The sequence below is a fragment of the Glycine max genome, chromosome 19 (genome assembly GCF_000004515.6).
Source record: "Glycine max cultivar Williams 82 chromosome 19, Glycine_max_v4.0, whole genome shotgun sequence".
In the NCBI taxonomy this organism is placed as follows: domain Eukaryota; kingdom Viridiplantae; phylum Streptophyta; class Magnoliopsida; order Fabales; family Fabaceae; genus Glycine; species Glycine max.
In genome coordinates, this window is record NC_038255.2 from 46,368,970 (window position 1) to 46,392,968 (window position 23,999).

At 31.2% G+C, this 23,999-nt stretch overlaps 2 protein-coding genes and 1 pseudogene across 9 annotated transcripts; all 3 read left to right on the forward strand.

Moving 5' to 3' along the window:
- The first annotated feature begins 1,081 nt into the window (after nt 1-1,081).
- Nucleotides 1,082-6,741, forward strand: LOC100792855 (uncharacterized). Of its 7 annotated transcripts, none has more exons than XR_420031.4 (12): nt 1,082-1,235; nt 1,769-1,917; nt 2,053-2,174; nt 2,678-2,786; nt 2,933-2,972; nt 3,197-3,286; nt 3,392-3,491; nt 3,588-3,712; nt 4,267-4,369; nt 4,976-5,745; nt 5,900-6,232; nt 6,430-6,741. XR_420031.4 is itself a non-coding variant. In XM_006604602.4 (11 exons), exons 2-11 carry the CDS (start codon nt 1,779-1,781, stop codon nt 6,150-6,152), a joined length of 1,851 nt encoding a protein of 616 aa, XP_006604665.1. In that variant the 5' UTR covers nt 1,082-1,235; nt 1,769-1,778; the 3' UTR covers nt 6,153-6,404. The 7 variants fall into 7 exon arrangements, 5 of the variants coding, with proteins under 5 accessions (XP_006604665.1, XP_006604666.1, XP_014627613.1 ...); XR_420032.4 differs by having other exon boundaries at nt 6,423-6,673; XM_006604602.4 differs by lacking the exon at nt 6,430-6,741 and having other exon boundaries at nt 5,900-6,404.
- A 3,490-nt stretch (nt 6,742-10,231) lies between these two features.
- LOC100816977 (fra a 1-associated protein-like) lies at nt 10,232-12,887 on the forward strand (annotated as a pseudogene).
- Nucleotides 12,888-15,354: 2,467 nt separating this feature from the next.
- Nucleotides 15,355-20,579, forward strand: LOC100793377 (calcium-dependent protein kinase 26). Of its 2 annotated transcripts, none has more exons than XR_005889951.1 (7): nt 15,355-16,689; nt 17,201-17,344; nt 17,452-17,604; nt 18,012-18,127; nt 18,256-18,423; nt 18,851-19,249; nt 19,397-19,532. XR_005889951.1 is itself a non-coding variant. In XM_003553577.5 (7 exons), the coding sequence occupies exons 1-7, from the start codon at nt 15,843-15,845 to the stop codon at nt 19,523-19,525; spliced, it is 1,782 nt and encodes a 593-aa protein (XP_003553625.2). In that variant the 5' UTR covers nt 15,355-15,842; the 3' UTR covers nt 19,526-20,579. The 2 variants fall into 2 exon arrangements, 1 of the variants encoding a protein (XP_003553625.2); XM_003553577.5 differs by having other exon boundaries at nt 18,851-19,075; nt 19,397-20,579.
- Nucleotides 20,580-23,999: the final 3,420 nt, after the last annotated feature.

Genomic DNA, 23,999 nt, shown 5'->3' on the forward strand with positions numbered 1-23,999 from the left:
GAGTAATAAATCATTGGGATTTTTTTAGTCTTTCTTTAGCTTTATGACTGTTCAACAAGTGATTACTAACTTGAGCACGATATTTATTTATTTATATTCATATCATAGGTACAAGAAATTTACAATAATGAGCTGATATATTTTTTTATCACCAACTTAGCATAAAATTGTGATTAAAGATATTGTCTTTTTTAAAGATAGATCGATCAGGTAAAACAAAATAATTAAGATCCAAATAAAAACATCAATTAAACAATATATATTTGTAATTGGATTATGTGTTCCAATTTGGGGGAAGAAAGACAGACACGTGCATTGTACGTTGCTTGTTGTCTTGTTCTGATTCATACACCACCTATTGTGCCAATACGTCTCACCACGTTGTCTGAGTCTTACTATCTTTATTAGAATTGCAACTACCAACCTAACCTCACCTTACCTTGGCTGAATTCAATTCATTGACTATGATACGTCACACCCTTGATCTGCACCAGGTCCTACTACTACAAGGACTAACCATTCACTCACTGTCAAGTCTCACCCTTCCTTCCACCTCTGGGGTCTGTGCAGTTGCAATCCCCACGTTCACCTATCCCTCTTCTCATACGCCTTTCCTTTTACCAAAGACGATATCTTCTTCAAAAAGGATGTTTAACGGATCTTCATAAATAATCCATACATATCATAAAAACGACAAAAACAACACTATCAGAAATCAGAATACTTTATAACTCACTTTTTAAGATGTAATCATGTATTCAAGATTCAAACACAAAATCATTTATTAAGCTAAAATAATATCTCCACGTATTTCATAATCATATTCACTTTTAGTTTAGAAAAATAGTTAATAACATATTTGTATTGTACTATATCTCATTGAAATTAGCTGGGACTTCATGATCTTTTGGTCTCACAGTTCACACAATACTATAACTTCTTCTTTTATACATATTTACTTTTATTAATTAAAATTTATTAAAACTACAAAATCATAAATATGAAGTGATGTAGTATGATTTATAATAAATAATTAAAAAAGTGAGCACACCATATAGTAACTTAATTCCTCCTTTTATATATATATATATTTATTGATTGATTGAGCAAACCATACAGTAATTGTTAAAAAACAAGTGTTCCTCATAGTATTAAACTTGGTTTGGTTGTTCCCATGTCTGCTGGCCTCCGTATGGGTGCTTTCACTTCAGAAAACTCCGTCTCCTCTCTAAATGGTAAGGACAATTGAGTTACTCTTGGGTCGATGCAAATTTCAGCTTTTTCGTATTAAAAACCACAAGTGATCCACCGAAAGTTTCGTGTAAGTGGGGTTTGTTTCAATATAATTTGCTTCTTTGGATTGGATATTAGCGCCTCTGTTATAGCCATGAATTGGAACTGATGAATAGTCCTTGAGTTTGGTTCTGCTCACGTGGCTTCGTTAATTTTTGCCACCCATCTTTCTTGGTGTGTGTGTGTGTCCAAATTCTGGTGACGACTGGCTCAAAATTTTCAATACTTATTTATTTCTGAGTTTTATTGGTGCACAGTGGTAGCTAAGACTCACAGCTTCAAATGGATGTGTCATAGACTTATGCATATAATATGCTATTTTTGTTCTGCTTCGTTGAAATGCGAAATTGAATTTAACCTTAATAGATGGCTTGTTTTTGGAGAATGTTAAGTTCAGAATCTTAGAATTATTATAACATTAATGGTTGTTTTAGCACATGACTTTCTGATAGAAGGCTCGTTCTTTTTTCCTTAGAGATATAGAGATGGTGAAAAAAGGAAACATTGTGCAGTATCGGGAAAGGTTGGACAACACCCTTGCCTTACCTGATCTGACAAATGAACAGATACTCAAAACGCTTGTCAAAAGTCAACTCCAACGTTCTTCAGAAGTGGAAATTGAAGGTAATAGCATTCCCTTATTTGCTTTGAGCTCTTCGGCAGAAAAAAAAAGGTACTAGGTGACAGGTATTGTTATTTTAGGTAGTTATGTAATTATATTTATCTTTATTATTATTATTTCTATATTTGGTTTTGCAGGATGTAATGAGAAAGAAGTTGAAACCAAGACTACAGAGTTATGCAACCTTCTTGATATGTTGAGAAGTGCTTCTGGAGACAATGGTGGAGGATCTAGTAGTACATCACACGCTGATTGGAAAGTAAGCTATCTATTTTTGTTTTCTTGATATTTCAATTGAATTATTTAGATCATCATCCGTTGACTTAGATCTTGAACTTTCCTGGCTTATTTACCAGACAAAACTTACATACAATTTCACATTATTTTATGTATTGTTATCAAATCAGAATTAAAGTTTTATCTCGATAATCTATATTGACATTTAATGCGAATTTTGATTATGCTGATTAACGAGGTAAAACTCCAATTTTGATTAAAAAGACCATCATAAACACCTACTAGAATTAAGTCTAAGTTTTGTCCTTATTTACCTAATTGCTGAGTTCTTTTAATAGAAATAAAAAATTTACATTGGCTGATCAACTTCTTGCTTCAGTGATTTACCTACTGATATTTCAACGCACTGATGCATTCTTGTGTAATATTTATATTTTGAGTGCTGCTTATGCTTTGGGCAGTAGATATACACGAGTTGTTCAATCAACTTCTCGAGGAAGTTTTTGATTTTAGTTCTTTCAACAGTTAAAACAGGATAATGAAGAGTTTCGTGTTATGTATCGTGAAGGACCAGAGGGAACTCCCATTCATACATTGCTAGTTGAAGGCTATGTAGATGGGCCTCTAGATCTTTGTGAGTCAAGTTATAATGAGCCAAAATTTTTAGCATCGTCCTTTTATTTAGTTTAACAACAAAGGCCATGTCATGATTTTAACATGTGGATTTTCGTTTTTTTTTGGTACTGACATGTGAAATGTTAACCTTCGTTACATTTACAGCTTTATGCCTTTCATGGGAGACCCCCCTCTACAAGAAATGGTACGAATCATATTGCAATGTGTGCTTTTAATTTTCTGTTTAAGGTTCGAATTGAAGTCATACCAATTAATTAATATTAGAGTTACAAGCGCTATGCTGTTTGCATCCTTTTGACATTATTTTTGTATAGCATAGAAATTATTTGAATCTATGTTAGGGGATCACTTTAAAAATTTCAGTGATACTTCTAGCTGATACCCTTTTCACAATTTTCATTGTTTCAGGTGGCCTCAGTTTACTCTTCCCAGTTTCAAAGTTTTAGTATCTGATCGTTTGCAAAGGGTCCAAATTGGGGAACAAATATCACTAGTTAGGTTTGTCTTTACCTGTATCAATTAAAAAAAATTAATTTTTAGTGTCACTGACCATGCTAAAAGCCTTCATTTTTGAATACTTATAATGCTCATTGTGGAAGAAAGGATGAAGGTTCCATGGCCACTATCTACAAGGGAGGCTATAGTGCATTATTATCTGTTTGAGTACTTTCAAGATGACTTAGTAGTTATTCTTTTGAATACGGTAGTACCCTAGGCCCTTTTTTTATTTTTTTTCTCAAGAAAGCTAATTATAAACTAGATCTAAGCTTCAAGAAATGTGTGTTTTATTTGCTTTCAGGTCTCTGAGTCAAAAACTGATAATTTAAACAAGGATGCAATTCCTGAAGCAAAGGATGTCGTGAGAATTGATTTAGTGGGAGGCTATGCTATGCAAAAGGTGACATCAGAAAGAAGTTATTTTCGGTGAGTTTTAAGTACTAAAAAAATTAGAAGTAACTTGGAGTGTGGAGATCGAAGGGGAAAACCAAATATGAGTACAAGTATTGAGTAATCTACAATCTACAATGAAGGTTGCTATGGTACCAAAGGAATCTAAGAGTTTTGGTATAATTGTTTTTTACGCCAATAGTTGACTGAGCTTGCACACAATAGTTGATGACTGAGCTTAAATTTCCAGAAGTACTATAGAATTTCTCAAGACACTATAGGTGAATATGATATTTTAAAAAAATTAGAATGAGTACAAAAATATATATGAAATGAAATAAAATATAATTACATTTATATATATTTCTTATATTTCATTTATTTATTTTTCTTTAATTCCCTTTTTCTTAATATAATTGATATTTATATTGATTTGTCATCATTAGTGTAATATTATTAAACTAATTAAACTGGCTTTAGTTTATAGACTAATTGTTTTGCTTAACTTCCAACATGTGGTGAAAAATGAAAAAGGATTTTGGTCAGCAATCCTTATTTCGAGACTTAAATTTTTTTGTCAAATTTTGTAGGATAATAGCAAATTTGGATTTAAAGCTGGATTTTCTACCTCCAACCCTCCTAAATTTCATTTCAAGGCAGCTCATCGGCAGTGGTTTCAGGCTTTATCAGAAGGTGGAAGATTCTTTTCAGATTTATTTTAAGCATCAACCAATATTGACTTTGTTTCTACTTTCTGGCATCTAACTGATAATAAGATTATCAACTTCTTTTAAAAACAAATGTACAAATTATAAGTAAATGTAAGGCAGAAAGAATTATGTTTTAAATTCTACATATCATTAGCTTCATCGATTCTTTATTGTTATTGTTGTTGTTGTTAATATTATTTGATAAGAGAGCTACTTTATCACAAGGAAATCAGGATTAGATGGAAAAAGAAAAAAGGATAGCATTCATACTCATTAATATGGATTCTTTAATTGTAGCATGTATTTAACTCGATTCTTGCTAATGATTGTCTGAAAGACTCTTGTAAGGAGTATTTGACAATTGACACAGAACTAAATACTTCTTATTACTTAAAAATGAAGTACTAAATAATGTGAATTTGCCCTGGCTTATGAACTTATAGTCACTTTATTTGCAATGGCTTGTTAGAAGATAGGTTTCAGCTTATTTACCATTTTCTGCTTGCTCATGTATACTGCATTCAGTGCATTGTTATATTATTATTTTTCATCACCTTTTAACAATTACCAATTTCTCATATTGTTATAGGCAGTAACTTCTATGATGGGCAATGATAAAGACAAAGACTTCAGCAAGGCTTTGGAGGACACGTTGTATGTTAGAATACACGAAGCTCTATTAAGCACTAGGGAATCAAAGGCTATGGCTGGGGAAGAGCTTAAGCAAGATGCAAGCATTGTTCCTACTGAAGAACTTGTTCAAAGTGAGGATGAGGCAAAAGATGTAACCTGTGAGGATAGCAGCAACCAGTGTTCAAATAATTACATTGGAGAGACTTTAGATGCAGGTAGTGAAGAAGTTGTTGAAGCAGATTGTAAAGAAATTTTGCAAATTGAAGAGGATGTCAATAAGGTACTTAGCATTCCAATCGAGGAAGGTAATTCATTAAGTGTACTGATGGGAAAGGAAAATGGTGAGATTGTAGAAACAGATAGTGAAGAGATTGTTGAGATTGAGATGGATGTCAACAAAATGCATGACCTTCCAGTTGAGGAAGATGGTACAAAGAGTGTACTGAAGGACAGAATGAATGCATATATACGCTCAGATGTGAGAAATGCTCTAGAAACAATAGAGAGGGTTATTTCAGTGGTTAGAGAATGTGGATTTCATTCCCTCGGGTCCACTTTAAACTCTGCTGGTGAAGAGTTCCACTGCATGGAAAATGGTGGCACAGTTGATTCAGATTCTGCAAAAGTTATTGAAGTATGTTTGAAAAATGAGGTTAGTGTCAAAGTATCAAGCAGCAATATGCTGGAGGAAAATTTAGAAGAACCTGGGACGATACAAAGCTTCAGGTGATTTAGTTTACTCCAACTCTTGTTTAAAGGAACAAAGATTTTTGAATAATATTTTGTGAACATCTAATGCAATATAAGCCAAGTAGTTCAGAGTGTGGTTTATTATGAATATGTATTTAACTGATGCTCTTATTCTTTTTGGTTCCTTCAGACACACAGGAACAAATGCTAACAAGGAAGTAAACTATAAGAAAGTAGTACCAGCTTCACCAGAGCAGAATCTTTCAAGACCAATGGAAGCAAACCAGGCTGATTCATATTCTTTGAAAAATGGGACAACTCTGGACCAAACAATATATGATAACAAGCAATTAAACAGTGATGCAGTCCAAGATATGTCTTCAGATGACCTGAAAAAGTCAACCAGGGAGATAAAGTATCGATACTGTTGTTTTATGCATTAACTAAGAAGAGAAAAGTGTGAAAGCCAATAACAAGAAAATAGGGTATTTAGAGGCATGAGGTCCACTTGCCAAGGGACCAGGTACCGGGTTTGGACTAATTTTGTCCCTTATTGTTCTACTAAAATGTCAAATTATTATTAGTATTTTTTTTATGCTCAATCTATCTCTAGAATTAAGTTTATTTAGAAATGTATGATTGATTAGTTAAGGTAGACTGCGTAGTCTATGAATGTTATAATTATAATTAACTAAGTTTTATTTTGTTCCTAGCATACAGGGTGTGATTTTTAATCCTCCATTCACTAATTCGATGATCCCTATGGATGTTTTGAAGTCAAGGTCTTGAATATTAGAAAAGGAAAAGGAAAAGGAATGAGGATGGTATGCTCACGTTAGGCCGGTGGCAAGGAAGTAGGAACTACGCCTTCTAAGTGTTATTTTGATGAAACCTAAATAGAAATTTGGAAAACACTATCATAAATTCCGAAAGAATGACTTCCTCTTTCTCTAAGAAAAGATGAAAGAGAAATATAAATTATATTTTAGATTTGTAATAATAATTTATATTGTGTTATGATATTTTTTAATCATTAATAATTTCTTTTAAAAATATTAAATTTTAAATTAAAATTAAAGATAAGTTAAATTGATCCCAATGTTTCATATATTTACAATTTTTTTAATTAGGTCCTGTTTTTTTTTTTCTTTTAATTGAATCTCTAAACATATATTTTTTTTTTCAATTGGATCCTCCGATTTAATAGTTGATACAAATTAGTCATAGACACTTAATTAGAAGTGCAAATAATGGATTGATACTTTTAGAATGTATTGTAAGCACAATTAAATTAATTAAGACAAATTTATACAGAATTTCAATCTTCTATAGAGTCAAATAATGTAAAAAAAATAATACTTGCACTAAATTGATCAACAGAGATTAAAAGTTGAAATTAAAAAAAATAATCTCACAGTGTATGTGATTAATTTTTTTATAATGAAAATTAGATGGAAGGAATTAACTGAAAATAAGAAATTCAAATATTCAATTAAAACAAAAAATAGTTCAAGGGACTAATAGAAAATTTGGTAAGAGTGCGAGGACACACAAAATAATTAAAGCTTAAAATATAGATTAAAAGAGTTAAAATCTCGTGTTGAAGCCCCTAAAATTGCCATTTAAATGCAATTTGTCTCTGAAGCAGGAGCTCCCTTGAGGCTGTTACTTCCTGCACCCCTTAATATAGTCTATTAAAATAAAATTAAACCCCCAAAATACCCTTGACATTTCACGCATCCCTTTCAATTTCGGCTTTGGCGCCGCTTTGTTCTTGTGTGTATAAGCACCGTGGAATGCTCCGGTTGTCCTCCGCTTCGTGCTCTAATCGTCCGACGCACTTGGTCTCATCAAAGGTGATGACTTTTCGCATGTCCTTTTTCTTAGCACATCATTACTTTCTGTTTCTTATCTTTCTTCCGCTTGTGTTGTTAGTTGTGGAAGCTCGTGATAAGCAACAAGGTGTTCCTCAGGTCGTAGAGAGATGGGGCGACCCTCATTCTTCTGAATTTGTGACTGCTGTATCAATGATCGTTCGCAACTCTTACCCTGTATGTAATGCCAAAATGTTGTCTTTTTTTACACTTCATTGTTTTTTTGTCAAACACAAACTCATCTATAAGATATAAGATGAGTTGGATGACACAGGTATGCCAACGTCATGGGAAAGTTGTCATAATTTAAGGACAGTGATTATAGCATTGTTTAACTTGCTCCCATATTATACAGTGACCTGTTTTTTCCTTGATATTCCTTATCTTTTGTGAGTAAAATTTTTGGACACTATTTAGTATTTACTTCATTGAAGTCCTGTTTATTATGTATATGGATATTTATTGATTCTATACAATATTTTTTCTTTTGGACAATGTTGTACTTTAGTTATTTATTGCATTTCACATGGGTGAGTTACATGCACTTTTTGTAGCAATTGATATAAACTTGAAAAGTGTGATTTCCAAATGTTTGGAAGTTAATTCACAGCTTGAACATTTCATATTTTAGTCCGTGCGAAACAAAATGCAATCATGCTTGTATTTACCTTTATTGAGGGCAAATTTCAGTGAAATTTTTGTGTGGGTTTTAGTTTTGGTTAAACTAAAGATAATGAGGTACCTATCCCAGAAATATAGCTATTGAAAAAAATACAAGTTTCACATCGACTAGAGACAGGATCAAGATAAAATATATAAGTGGAGGATAACTCTTATCCCATGAGCTAATTTTTGAGATTGAGTCAGACTCAAGTCCATATTCATTAAAGGATCATTCACCATATTGTCCACGCACACTAAGCCAAAAAGTGTTAGGTGTGAGGGGATATATTGAGAAAAATTCAAATTCCGCATCAGTTAGAGACAATATCAAAATAGAGTTAGATCCAAGCCGACATTCTAAGATGAGCTTACATTTTTGTGATTTTTAAAGTGTCATTTTGTTGCCTTGTGTAACCTCTATGCTGGTGAATGCTGCTCTTTCATTAATTAGGTTTCTTTAATTAGAAGTCAATATTTTATCTTTAGACATGATTAACAACAAAACATTATGGTGTTGTTTGATTCATGGAGCTGACCATAGTCAGAAAAAGGCTTGGTTGATGTTGTCTTTTTGTTGACCTTTTTGTATGCGGTTGTTTTTTTAATTATTTTAACAAATAATTTTATTGCAGGAAAAATGCTAGGATGTTTTTTGGGAAAATGCTCTGGAAGCATCAGATCCATAGTCAGGGAGCTGCCTGTGATAGCTTCATGCGGCGAGCACTATTTTCCAATATCTACCTTTTGCATATTTGCTCCTGAAGCTCATCCAAAAAGTATGGGGCGTGTAGTTACTGGATCACCTTTTACCTGGATGAAAAGTGATTCATTGTTTCTTGGTCTGATCAAAATGTATTAAATTCATGTTATCAATTCAGTTTACCATGCCCAGCCTAATGTCTCATCATAATCTTTCTTTTCAGGACCTGGATAGCTATTTACGCATTTGGGATACAAATACAAGACAGCTTCTTTCTGTTGTAGGTTTCGTACCGTGCTTCCATGGCGGCATCCTATATGAAGGCTTGGAAACTAAAATGATGTGGTGATACTTGTCCATTATAATTTCTAACCTGTTTATTGGAATATCATGTAAGGTAAGGTAACCCTGTTATAAACTACAGCCATTAACCTGTGTTAACATTAAACCTACATTCTGTTAGGGACTGTTGTCTTTATTTTTACCTTTTCAGTTATTCCTGTAAAATAAAATTTAGAAGGACCATAACTACGAAAATTACCAAGAATTTCAAGATTAATGCTAAGAAAATAAAATTGATTTTTTTACAAAGCATAGTGATGAAGGCATAGTCTGTAAGATTAACGCTAAGATTAATTACTTGATTTTAATATGAAAAAGTTTTTACAAATTTATTTATGCTTAAAATCTTGAATATATTGAATTTATATAAAAAAAATAATCAAAATTAAACTCATTTTAATATTAAAAGTTGATATCACAACATGTTAAAGCAAAATTTAAATTCTCGTGGCATGCAAATATTATTATTCGAGCATAATTGTGTAGGAAAGAAGATACTTGTAAGGAATAAAAAAGAAATTTATTTGCATATTTAAAAATACTAATAAAATGATATTCTATTAACTAAAATAAGTTAATATTGTTGTCAATTAATCATTTTCAAAATAATTTTTGAATTTATGTTTTATTACTTGCATAAAAAAATAATATTTAAATGAGTAATTTATATTAGTGTCTTTTAAAAAAATTTCAAACTGCACATCATACTCTTCATTTTTTTTTGTCACTATGAAACTTTTTGAAAATATTATAATGACATCGCTTCTACTTTAATTAATTTATTTGTTTGAAAAATATTAAATCATTTACTTTTTATAAAGAAGTTTTAAATGCTAAAAAAAAATGATATATTGTATTCAATCTTCAAAAGAAACATTGATGTCAGTGTCCTTAATTTTAATATATAAATTTATCTAAAATTCAATAAAGCATCGATCGGGATGATATTGGATTTGATTTTTTTTTTTTTTAAGCATAAGCAAGATCACCATTCAAGCTGATGAAAAAAAAAAAAAGATGATTACAGAAAACTCTACTAAATCTAATAAGTCAGGTTCCACGACAGATTATTAACCCTAAAAGCAGATATGGTGCGCAAGTTGCAAGCGCGAAAAATGGGGTGGGTTTGGAGGGATGACATCAGCGATGGTCTTAGACGCGATGTGTCTTCGGAACTTGTGAAATCTTAGTGCAGAACAGAGGAGGTCGAATCTGGAAAGTTCGTCAGAAAGTGCGAGAAAACCGAAGAGATTCTCAGGAATTGCATCGGAAAGTGATACTTCTTTTTTCCTCTTCTTTCTCACTTATTTAAAAAAAATAATATTTTGTCAATACTCTCAAATCTGATGCCCTATAAAATACGATTGATTGATTAGTTATTAGGAAGAGATTTGCTATGAATTCTAGCCTACCGTGTGTGGATTTTTTTCCCTTAATGATAAACTAATTTGATGAATGTTTTGAATCAAAATCTGGGTTATAATTGGTAACGGATGCACTGACATCTTTGCTCCGTTTAAGAATTAGTGTAAAGCCTCGAGGTATGGATTTTCAAGGGAAAAATGTCCAAAAAGTCTGTTGTATCTTCTAGAGCTATCTATGGGCGTATGACAGTGGTATATATATCCTTTTCTAAAGGATTAAGATAAGTTGGTAAGTCACAAGGATTAAGATAAGTTGGTAAGTCACAAGGTGCAGGTACTATTCGCTTAAAATCGACTTGTAGAAAATCTATAAAACTAACTGAATTGTTATGAAGCTTTCACAATGACCTTGACATGTATCTAAGGCCATGGTTGAAAATTCTTAAAAGAGGCAAACTGAGTTTTATAAAAAGCCTTGAGAATGATTTGTAATGAAGGCCTTGTTTGTCAGTCCTGTTCTTCTATTGATCAAAACAGAAGCTTAAATGTATAACCAAGATTGTCATAAAACTCAATTCAATATAAATAATAATTTGTCCTGAATCTCCTATTCTATTTCTCTCCAACTTATTTTGATTTCATCTATCTGCATTCATGCAAAACCAGGTGAAAATGGCTTGTTATTTGATATGACTATGGTAAATGGGTGAAAGTGGGTAAGAGTAAGACATACTATGTAAATATGTAATGGCCAGATTAGTTTTTTAAATCTAGTTTGTTTAGTCGTTTTAAGATATAATTTGAATGATTAGTTTTTTTTATCATGACAAACCATATAATCGCCTTCGTAATATTATAGAATAATGAATTGTTTCTTGTTACATTGTTGGATGTCAAATTATTTTCTTATCATGACTCACAAATAGAGGACTTATAACCATATTAGAAGTGGAAGATTCAATTGATTTTAATTGTCTGTTCTTTCAACTGAAAATCAAATTGCTATAATGTTTTGTTTGGGAACGTGGAGGGAAAGGGAATGCTTCCAGTCACACTTACACACACACACAGGATTCTTGCAATTGAACTTGTCATCAGTGAGTTGGTCCATACTATGCACAGTTGATATTTGATGGCCAAGCAGCCCTAGTTATAAGAACCTTTGTACCCCACTTAGGCTTTGACTCAGAAGAAGAAATAAGAAGGTAAAATAAATTGAATTTCTCTCATTAGTTTAAATCAACTTATTCAATTAATTTTATAGAAGTTTTCCCATCCAACTTCTCCAAAAGCTGAGGAGCATAAGTTGATTTTAACTTATGCCTCATGGGTGAAGCTCAATTCATTTTACATTTTAAGTGCTTATGGAGAAGGTTATTCGAAAAGGGCATGATTTGGTTCCATTCAAATTTATGATATGGACCCATCTCTATTTGTATGTGGGTGCACTAGTATGTTTATGTGCATCAGTGCATGTGCTTTAATTGATTCCAGTTTTCAGGCTTTAGGTGTTGCACAGCCTTTTAGAGGTGCTCCATTGGAGTATTTTCATATGGATTTTTAAAAGATTCTGTTCTTTATAGGTTGATTTTAATGTTTGGGCATTAAGAGATTATTTGAGAATATGGCTGGACTATCCAATTACTGTCTCTCTGTAACAGTCGTATTACTTTCACTCTTTTTCAAATGTGACTCAAATTTTCATCTCTTTTTTACCTTTCACACTTTCCAGGCCTGCTGAATGTTGCAATCAAACAAAGAGTATACTGAAGAGGATATCACAGATGAGGTACTTAAAGGAAGGTCTGTTCCATTTAGCTCATCTGACGGTGGTGTGTTTGATTTCCCTGGGCTACGAAATGATATTGAAGTCATGGAACGTAACCTGTTAGGTGGTCTCAGTCGTTTCTTCGACACAGCTGAATAAATGAAGAATGGGTTTTTTGATGTTTTTTCTAAGTCTCCAAGCATCTTTTGATGCAGAGTCATCCTCAGTGCCCTCTGTGAGGAGAGGGATACCTATTGAAGAATATCGTCGGCCAGAAACCTATCCTAAATCCAACGAAAATGAATCAGGAGATACTGATTTTGTTGCAATGGCTAAAGATGTTTAAACTTTAAATATGCCCTGGATATAAAATAAGTTTTCTTAGTTTTGTATTAAATTGTTAACATCTGAACCACAAGCAAGTCCTCTAATATATGCTTCTCTGCATCGTTGGCAGCTGTTTAAAATGTTTCTTTACTCTTTTTCTTTAAGCTGTGGCTGATGGAGCGTGTGACCCAATTTATATCTTCCCCTACACTCAGTTATAGGCGATATGAATGATTAAGGGGCTCTTTCATTTAGTTATTTCCTGTTTTTATTTTTATCGAAAATAAAAAATGATGATGGAAATATATTTTGTTGAATTTTTGAAAATATTTTTAATAAAATTATTTTCTCAAACAAATAAAAAATAAAAATAATAAAATTTTATTTTCAGAATTAAAAATAAAATCTATTTTAAATAAAATGAAAATACGGTAACAACAAAACAAATATAATTTTAAGTAAATTGTGAATCGACTAGTAACTTTGTTCCTCTGAAGAAGTAAAAAAACACGTTCAGAACGTTCAGTTGCTAATGGAAGCTAATGCGGCACCACTTATCTGTTTGACTTTTTTTCTCGTAAAATCCATGTTCATGTCCCCTTACCTTTTTCTTTTTTCTGTTAATTAAACTGTTAATTTTAAGGGTTTCATTTTGATTCGTTGATAATATAAAAACATTTTCATTTGATAACGTGATGTTAGGTTTTTTTTTTTTTTTTTTTTTTTAAGGACGTGTTGTTTGTTGTTAAATCATGAAAGAGTTGATGAATACAATGGTCATTATTTATTTTTGATTTAGATTTATTAACCAATACTACTGACTGGTACTGAATGGGTCACTTGCAAAAGTATGTCCAGATGGATTTGTCAACCTTTGTGTCGATGATGACGTATTTGAATTGATCAAATTGAACATCGAGGACCAAGTAAATTTTACATTTTTGTATATTAATAACTAATATATATTACGTATATTGCATGAATATTTGTAAATTTAAATTAAAAGCCATAAAATATAAACTTTAAAACTAAAACAAAAGATAAGTTTAATTAATAAAGATTACTTTATTGATAGTAAAAATATTAAATAAAAAAGTACAGGCATTCAAAAATTTATTCTGAAATATTTAAAATTAATACAGCTAATATAATATTTTTAATAGTGACTTGTATATATCTCATTATATTTAATTTCATTTAAATAAAATTAAATATTACTTAATGAAATTAAGAATCATTCAAAAAAATAAGAAAAATAAAAAGATTCTTTATTTGAATAACGAATTAAAAAGGAAAAATACAATTTTATTTTGACAAAAAATCAAAAGCATGTGATACAAAGCAAGAAAGACATTGAGAAGTATATAGAAAAGTTATCCTATCTTTAAGAATGTATCATACAACTTACATGGGTGATTATAATTTATATTGTTTGTTAAAAAATATATTTATTTTAAAAGAAAGTTATTTATTAATCATTTGAAACTTAATACTTTGTACCCAAAAGCAACATTTTTTTTACAAATATTAGTTTTTATTAACATGAAAAATCGAACGGCAACCTTTTCCCATTTTCTTCTTTCTTAACCCAAAAGCAACATACTAGTACTTGCTAAGGTATTATTTTTCTGGTCTTGTTACATTTTAAGTAATTATAAGTGAAAAATTTTATTACAAAAAGGGAATATTGTTGTAATTTTAATAGAAATTTTATTTATTTGTACTTAAAATTAATTTTAAAAATTGATGCTACTAAAACTATATTTTTTATCCCTTCTTAAAATAACTTGGAAAATAACCAAGCACGGAATAAAATTTCTTAAAAAAACTATTCGGTTCATACAAATTTCTGAAATTATTTAATCTTTTGAAGTTCATGTTGGATTTAAACTCTTGACTTCGTAAGCAAGGTAAAACTATTACATGTGTATAGTATAGGTTTCTAATCTTATCCAAAAAAAAACCTTTAAAAAATAAGCACAAGACAAGCCTTGAATAACTTTATATATGTTTATGATGATAAAAAAAACTTTATTTATGTTATTTACATTTTTTTATTATAAAGAAAGAAACCGGCGATGGCCGGAGGATTAGTGCCTTCCATTCCAGTGAGGCCTCCCTCACACAAGTAATCCCTACCGGAAGAAGAGTGCCAATACCAAGACCATGGTCACGTGCAACTGTACTTATTTTTTTTAGCATGAAGATGATATTTATTAACTTTATTTATAATTAATTTTTGTCCAAAAGTTTTGCTTGCCACTTTTGATTCTGTTCTCTTATGATTTTTTTTTTATTCACAAAATTTAATAAAGAAGTCTGAAACATTCACTCAACAGTCAACACGTGGCATCCCTTCATTTCCATTGGATTGCCTCGCTCGCACGCGTTTCCTCCAACGTTTGAAACATTCTCCATTAACAGAAATATAAACACAGGTAACTGTCTGTCACCCGCTCATTGTCCTTCCCTCCTTTTTGTCGTACCTAATCCCTCTCACTCTCACCCATTGGGACCTTAAATTCTCACATCTTTATCTCTCTCTTTCTTCTTAAATATACACAAACTTTAATACTACAATTTGATTCATTTCACTTAATTTCTAGGAAAAAAATACACATTTTCCCATGTGTAAAAACTAATAAGTCATCATGGAAGGATCATTCATTCCCCTCACTCATCATGAAAGAATAATTTCCATTTTTTTAATTGCTTACAAGAGATTGCACACGATCTTTTCCATCTATATAACATCAACACTTTCTCTTATCCTTTTCCTTATTCAACGCGAACAATTCCCACTCGGACTCTGTCTCACACCTTCTAGTTTACAACTTTCACTCCTTTGAAAACTTCCACTTTTACGCCTTCAAAATTATCCTTTTACACCTCTTTTCCTCGTCCATTTTCGTTTCCATAAAGGGTTTCATTCATTAATTCGAATCATTCTACTTCTTCTTCAAATCTCCACTGATTTTCCCTTCAATGTTCATATGCTCGCTTTAGGCTATAGTGGGTTTGGTGCAGAAATTCGAATCTGATTTCGGGGCTTCACCTGCTTCTTGTTTCTTATATGCAAAAACAGTGACAAGTGCATGATGGGAAACAATTGTCTCGGATCGAAAACCTCAAATGATGCACTATTTCCCTATGTTCTTCCGAGTTCATTCTGGTGGCTTCATCAAACAAGTGTCAAAGAAATTTCTGATGCACCTTCAATTGTGAGTAGAATTCAAGACACACATTTTCTAGAGAATGTTCAAGAAAAGCCACCACTTGTAGTGAAAATTAACAATGAGGAGATGAAGCTGAAACCAGTTCCACTTCCAACCAATAAACACCAGAAAGAGACTAACATGTCTTCAGGGGAACAAATAAGGCAAATACAAAAAATGCCTCACAAAGTTAAGAGGCTACCAATAGGGCTTCAAGCCGAGTCAATTTTGAAGAGAAAAAATGGTAACTTTAAGGAGTACTATAACTTGGGACAAGAGCTTGGGAAGGGGCAATATGGAACAACATTCCTATGCACTGAGAAAGCCACTGGGAAAAAGTATGCATGCAAGTCCATTCCAAAAGTGAAATTGGCTATGGATGATGATGTGGAGGATGTGAGGAGGGAGATTGAGATAATGCATCACTTGGAAGGGTGTCCTAATGTGATATCAATCAAAGGGTCTTATGAGGATGGTGTTGCAGTTTATGTTGTGATGGAGTTGTGTGGAGGGGGTGAACTGTTTGATAGGATAGTGGAAAAGGGGCATTACACAGAGAGAAAAGCAGCTAAACTTGCAAGGACTATAGTCAGTGTTATAGAGGGGTGCCACTCCCTTGGAGTGATCCATCGGGATCTTAAGCCTGAGAATTTTCTTTTCGTTGATGGGAATGAAGAGTCTACTCTTAAGGCCATAGATTTTGGATTGTCTGTTTTCTTCAAACCAGGTTTGGCTAAAATGTTCATTTTCTTTTTCCCTGCTTGTCTAATCAATATTTGTTTTCCTTCTGCCATCGTTTGTTTTTTGTTTTGGGAGGTAATTAATTAGTTAACTTACCTTTTTTTTACTTTAACGTCTCTTTGGAAGGATGTTTTGGGGGAAAAAAAGAGACATTTATTTTTAAATTAGGACTGTTATATAATTTTAATATTTATAAAAAAAACAAAAGATTAAGATGGTAAGTGCATGTTAATTTACTATTTAATTTCTTTTATTTAAAAATTTAAGAGAGTTATATAATATTTATAAAAATAAATAAAATATTAGGATATTGAGTCTGTGTTAGTTTATTATTTTATTTAAAATAGTTTGATATGAGAACATGCAGAGCTTTCCTGAAGAAATAAATTGTAGCTGATGCTTCCCTCAAAATAATTACTTGAAAAACTAAAATTTCCTGCATTGTTCTACTTACATGGTTGCTATGAGTCTTTGTCACTAACAATCTTAATTTACAGGAGACATTTTTAAGGACGTGGTTGGAAGTCCTTATTACATCGCACCTGAAGTTCTACGGAGGCATTATGGTCCAGAAGTTGATGTGTGGAGTGCAGGTGTGATCATATACATTCTCTTATGCGGAACACCTCCATTTTGGGGTGGTAAGAGTTCTTCAGATATCTAGCCCTTGAATGATACAATCGTTTTTCTTAGTTTGTATTTCCTTATTGTTTTTCCTGGTTCTAAAAAATATTTTCCTTGGTGATAGAATCGGAGCAAGAGATATTTGAAGAAGTTTTGCATGGTGATCTTGATTTCTCTTCAGATCCTTGGCTTAATATCTCTGAAAGTGCTAAAGACTTGGTTAGGAAAATGCTTGTTAGAGATCCTAGAAAACGGATGACAGCACATGAAGTTCTTCGTAAGTTTCTGTACTCATGTTCCATTTAGATGCTAGTGAAACACATTTCAATGCCACATCTGGCATGCCATTACACATTTCATATTTTCTTTAGTATGGCCTTATTATTCTTTTAATTGCTGATAATTTACTTTGATACACCTTCAACACATACAAAGTTACTATGAAAATCTTTTAAAAAATTAATTATTCAGTGCTTAATTTTTCATCACTAAAATTGCTGAGCTGTTAGATCTTTTCAATTTATCAAACACACTATAAGAAGGAATATCTTGTATTAAGATTTTGGACAAAATATTAGGCATTTTATCAGACTTTCTGACTAGTGAATTGTCATTGTCACAAAATCATAGAAGTTGAAGGTTTTGTTACCACCTTGTAAATGATAATGTGCTGATTCTTTGCAGGTCACCCTTGGATTCAGGTTGATGGAGTTGCTCCAGACAAGCCTCTTGATTCTGCAGTTTTGAGTCGCCTGAAGCAGTATTCTGTAATGAGCAAGCTCAAAAAAATGGCTCTTAGAGTAAGTTATTTTTCCAAGACATAAACTCTGCACCATAACTTCTATTAGCAAAGTAGAATATATCAACATACTTCCATTTGGAATTGTCAAATCGTGCACTCATAATATTTTCCTTGTTATCTCTATAGGTTATTGCAGAGAATCTCTCAGAAGAAGAAATTTTTGAACTGAAAGTAATGTTTAAGATGATAGACACAGACAACAGTGGTCATATTACTTTAGAAAAACTTAAGGCTGGATTGAAAATGCTTGGTGCTAATCTCAGTGAACCAGAAATTTTGGATCTAATGCAAGCTGTAAGTATTAGTACAGAATTATCTTAAATTTCCTTAATGTCACAAAATAAGCGTACATTTTCTCTCTTTTTCCTGTTCGGCCAAACAATTTTTCCTGATAGAATATTAAGATTCTTATTGTTTTAGGAGGTATGACTCTTATTATGTGTGTAGAACTATAGAAGTAGTCCTATTGGACTTCACATGTTCAAGTTGTAACTTGACCTATATTATGGTTAGTGTTTCTAATTCCATTCTTTATGATTAGTCTTACAAGGGAAAGATTTCTGAGTATCATTTAGTCAAACATTCTTATGCAAGTAGGGAAAAGTAAAATTGTAAATAGAAACCAAAATGGTAAAGGTAGTGTTAACCAGTTTTAGTAGCACATCCTTATAAATTATAATCCATTTGTTCCATTTTAAAAAAAAAATAATTCTGATCGCAGGCAGATGTTGACAACAGTGGCACAATTGACTACAGAGAATTCATAGCTGCAACATTACATTTAAACAAAGTTGAAAGAGAAGATCATTTAGTTGCTGCTTTTTCATTTTTTGATAGAAGTGGAAGTGGCTACATCTCTCAAGATGAGCTTCTAAAAGCTTGTAAAGAATTTGGCATGGAGAATGTCTGCTTGGAGGAAATGATCCAAGAAGCTGATCAGAATAATGTCAGTACATTTTATAGTAACGTAATTTAATGCTTGGTATCTGACAAATGAAATCCCAACGTGTATGCCTCTGAGACTCTTAAGAAGTAACCCTTGTCCGTTTTCCTACATCGGTGACGGTAACTATGTAGAAGTAACCCTTGTCCTCATCAAGATGAAAATTATGACTGAAAAGTAAACCAACATTCTAAACAATGCTTTCTTTGCTGTTCGGATGTTTGATTCTCGTATAAGGTGTTAGGTCATAAGTGGCCTTCATAAGCTCAAATTTATGTTAAAATAAATTTATGACGTTGTTATTTTCATGTTTTACCCTTTCAGGATGGCCGAATAGACTACAATGAATTCGTGGCTATGATGCAGAGAGGCAATGCAGATTTCAGTCAAAACGGTTTAAAGGGTGACACTGATTTTAGTATTGGATTTAGGGAGGCACTATTAGTGTGTTGAGAAAAAGTGGAAACGTTTTTTATTCCTTTTCCTCAAGATATGGTGAAATTAATTGCTTTTGAGGAAAATTCATATCAAACTTTTGGGTTTCAACTTGGTGACCTCTAAATTCCATCCAGGCCAGCATTTAAGAGTGTTGAATGCATCATTATGGTTAGGACAATTCATATCAACAAGTTTAACATGAACTGATGATTCTTGATAATGGAGTTGGTAGAGGGAGTTTTTCAAGTAGTGTTTGTCATGCTTAACACTTAGGGTTAAAGGATTATAATGAGTTTGCCTAATGTCAAAAATATCACTATCTGAATTTTATTTCTGTCTCGCCTCCAAATGTTATAGATATGAATTATAATGTAAAACAACCTATATATAAAAGGGGAAACGGTTTAATCAATTCAATTTTAAATCTTTACAATTTAATATTTAAGATCAATGGCTAAAATTGAGTTAATAAAGTCAAAAAGAAGGAAAAGAAAAAAGAAAAATTGCAAACTTTCCAAATCCGCTTATTCAAACACAATCTTAAATGATCCTCTGTCTCAATCTTATAACTTGGCCATGGTCAATGTATCTTCATAACGATTTTTTGGATAAGAATTGTGTGTGTGAGAGACATAATTAACAGTAGACAGTAGGACTCAAAGTTTATACCTACACCAAATTGGTAAATTCTATCTCTCTATTCTACCTTAATCTAAAGATCAAGATTTTATCATTAAATTAAGATGACTTGTTTCTCCTCTTTCCTCTCTGCCCATTAAACATCAAAAAAGCCTTTCTTTGTTTGTTTTTTTTTTAATGATTTCATTGAGCATAAGCATTAACTAGAGATTCTCACAATTATCAGTCTCAACCTCTTATTCCGATTCAAAAACAAACTGAAAAACATTATCAAGAAAATGCACAAAAAAATTATACTACAATTGTTTGTAGTCCTCACTCCTCAAGAAAAACTGAAGAATTTGGGGGAACTGCTGAAAACTCCAAAGGACAAAAAAGAAAATAAGGTACAGCACCATTAAAGCATAGTGAGTATATCAAGTGAGAATACTTTATTATTATTAAAAAAATGAGAATTATGAATTTAAATATACATGACATTTTACTAGGATTTATTATTCTCATAGCTCATTAGAAAAAAAACAAAAAAAAAATGTTAATAAAAAATTGTTAAAATAGTGATTTGACACTTTTATCCATTAATTAAGATTTGAAGTTCAATCTCGAGTTTGACATGAAATACCATAGAAGGTATCATTTTTTTCCAAAAATGAACTGACCCGGTGAGAAGGAAACTACAGCATCGGGTTAAAAAAAAAAAGCTAAAATGGGAGCAAAAATCCTTCACACGTTTGCAGATCCAATTTTGGTCAAGTGTGTGGCATCAAATCAATTATTCACTGCATATGTACTTCTATACTGAGAAACATACCACGCAGGCTTTTTGACTACGTTTTCTTTCAAGTTTCAACATATCCTCGAGCATTTTGGATGAGGACAATGGAAGGTCCACTTAACGCTAGTCAGTGCCTTCAATTTGTTGGTATGCATATGGCTATATGCTGTTCTTTAAATTATCATTGCCACTTGTCTCTTTTCTCTCTCTCCCTCTCTCCTTTAATGTCAATGAAAATAAGGATGTTTAAATATATAAACTATTGCAAGCTAACCAAAATCTTTCACAACTAGACTCTCTTTCTTTTTGGCCTTCAGTAATTGGAAAATTATTTGAGATTTGGACAAAATTTGTATAAAATGGATAGAGATTTGGACAAAATTCAACTTGCAGTGATTTCCATTATATAATAAAAGAAAACATGTGGACTGGACATCAACATTTAACAAAAATATGATGCCTACATGAAGGTTGAGTGATAGTGCATATCCCCTTTCATTATCCGAAGTTGGCTTGAGAGTAATTGTCAATATATATGGGTCATAAGTTCTGGCAGATCAATGAGTGAGATTTTGGCTGTCTGATTAATTATGAAATTCTTAAATTAAGTGGGGATCATTACTCCAATTAGGATTTTTTAATTATGAATTTTACTCAAATTAGGATTAATATTCTCTTTTATGGCATGTAGTTTTACTCTAATTACATTTTGTGGCTTGTAATTTTGTCCTAAACTGTGTAAGGGTAGGGTACTCCTTGTACCCTTATCCTCTTTCTTTATAATAGTAGTTTCTTAGCTGATAAAAAAAAAATCTCTTTTATGTACAAACCAGGCCTCAATTTTGTCTTGAAATATTTAATGGATTTGGTGACCATTGCCTTTTTTTTTTATTGTCTATCACTTGGTCAAATATCCCAGCTTCATAATCGAATCACATATAAGAGGAGTGCTGTCGTTACACTTGTTACTTCCATGGTTAGCTATCGAAGGTCACCTAACGAACTAATACTTTTTCCTCTCCTCATAATCTCCTCCTTTGCTTTTCTTGGTGGTTTGTAGTATCTAATATATATTGTGAACTTTATCAACTACATGATTCTTTATTAACATTGTCTTCATATTATCTTAAATTCCTGCTACTTAAACATGTTTCTCTCTAATATTTGATGCTTTAGCTTGTTATTCACAATTACAGGGGCCTACTCATTACAATTTTGTAACATAAAGTACGGGATTTGTATTAAGATTGGAAATCTTCGTTCTTGTTTCCATTTATTTTGAAAGGACCCATTACCTTCTTATGCCTTAACTTAAATCAGAATAAAGATCCCTTCTTTTAAACTTTTTATCTATTTGATTATGGCCTACTTTTTTTATGCACGTCATTTCTCACATTACATTTTAATGTTTATTTAATTATGTTACTTAACCTTTCATTCATTCATTGAATTTCACATATCTAAGATACTAATAAATTAAAGCTGACAAAATGGATTGGTCAAAATAGGTCAAACACAATCTAATTTATATTCTTTTTAGGTTTAGCACAGTCCTACGTGGTACCTCCCAAACCAAATTAATTATAATTAAACATGAAAAAAAATCTTAGTATGAATTTAATAAAAAATAATGATGCCTATAGACTCCTATCAAACGCTTCCTCACCACCAATAGTGATCATAAAATGATTTAGATAGCGCTTTAGGAATCAAAAATAAAATTTTAAATTTATTAGGGATCAACAACAATTTTTTTTGTTGGAAATAAAAAATAAAATTTTGTTATCTATCAAGAAAAAAATATATTTAAGTCTGAAATTATTTCGATTTCAAATCCAAATAATAATAATAATAATTTATATTTAAGTCAATAATTTTTATCAAGTAAATTATTTTTCAATATTATTATTAAATTTTTATAAATTAATTGAAAATATTTAAAATTATATTTACAAATAAAAAAATAAAAATTAAAAAAAGAGTAATACCTTAAAAAAATAACCATTAATACATATAATATGAGATAATTTTGTAATGTTAATTTTTTTGCATTATAGTTTAATTTTGGATTATTCAATAATAGCTTGCTTTGGATAAACGCGATGATAAAATGCTAGTCAAATACATCTGACATTGTTGAGGTACTATTCTTTTTACTGTTTGGATAAATGCATTGAAAAACACACTTCAAAGTTCAAACAATTTAGCTCCAAATCTTAATACATATTTTTTCCTTGTGCAACAGATATTTATTTATTTTTATTTTTATATGAATAATTTCTTTCTCCATGAGATATAAATATTTGATATAGGTTTAAATTTATGCCATAAATTAGAAATATTAAATTCTTGTAAGAAATTCAATTACAATTAAAATATAAATTATATAAAAACTATATTGAGTAATTTATATTACAATAAATATTAATGACACACATATCTATAGTGTAACTAAGAAAAAGAAAAATAGACTAAAGAAACAATAACTAACAAAAAACCAAAAAGAAAAATCAATTTTACATGCTAAATTTAGTGTGGTCTATTAACTAGCCTATAACATAAGGACTTTGAAAGTTTTACCCTATCCATGCAAATCATATGAGCTAATTTAAATGGTCAACTGAAAAAAATGAACATTTGACTATTTGAGTAGGATAAAAATTAGAGTTTAATGTTTATGTATTGAAAATGTAAAATTATTTTATATTATCACTCAATCATAAATTACATGCTAAATTTAGTGTGGTCAATTAACTAGCCTATAACATAAGGACTTGAAAGCTTTACCCTATCCATGCAAATCAAATGAGCTAATTTAAATGGTCAACTGAAAAAAAAATGAACATTTGACTATTTGAGTAGGATAAAAATTAGAGTTTAATGTTTATGTATTGAAAGTGTAAAATTATTTTATATTATCACTCAATCATAAATTATCGTTTAAATTACTTTAAAAAAATTATTTTAAAAGTCAACAAACTTACCATATATAGTAAATTAAATGGTAATTGAATGATTGTGTAAAAAATTTTACACTTTTTTTATCAATAAGAATAAAAAATAATGTTAGATGTT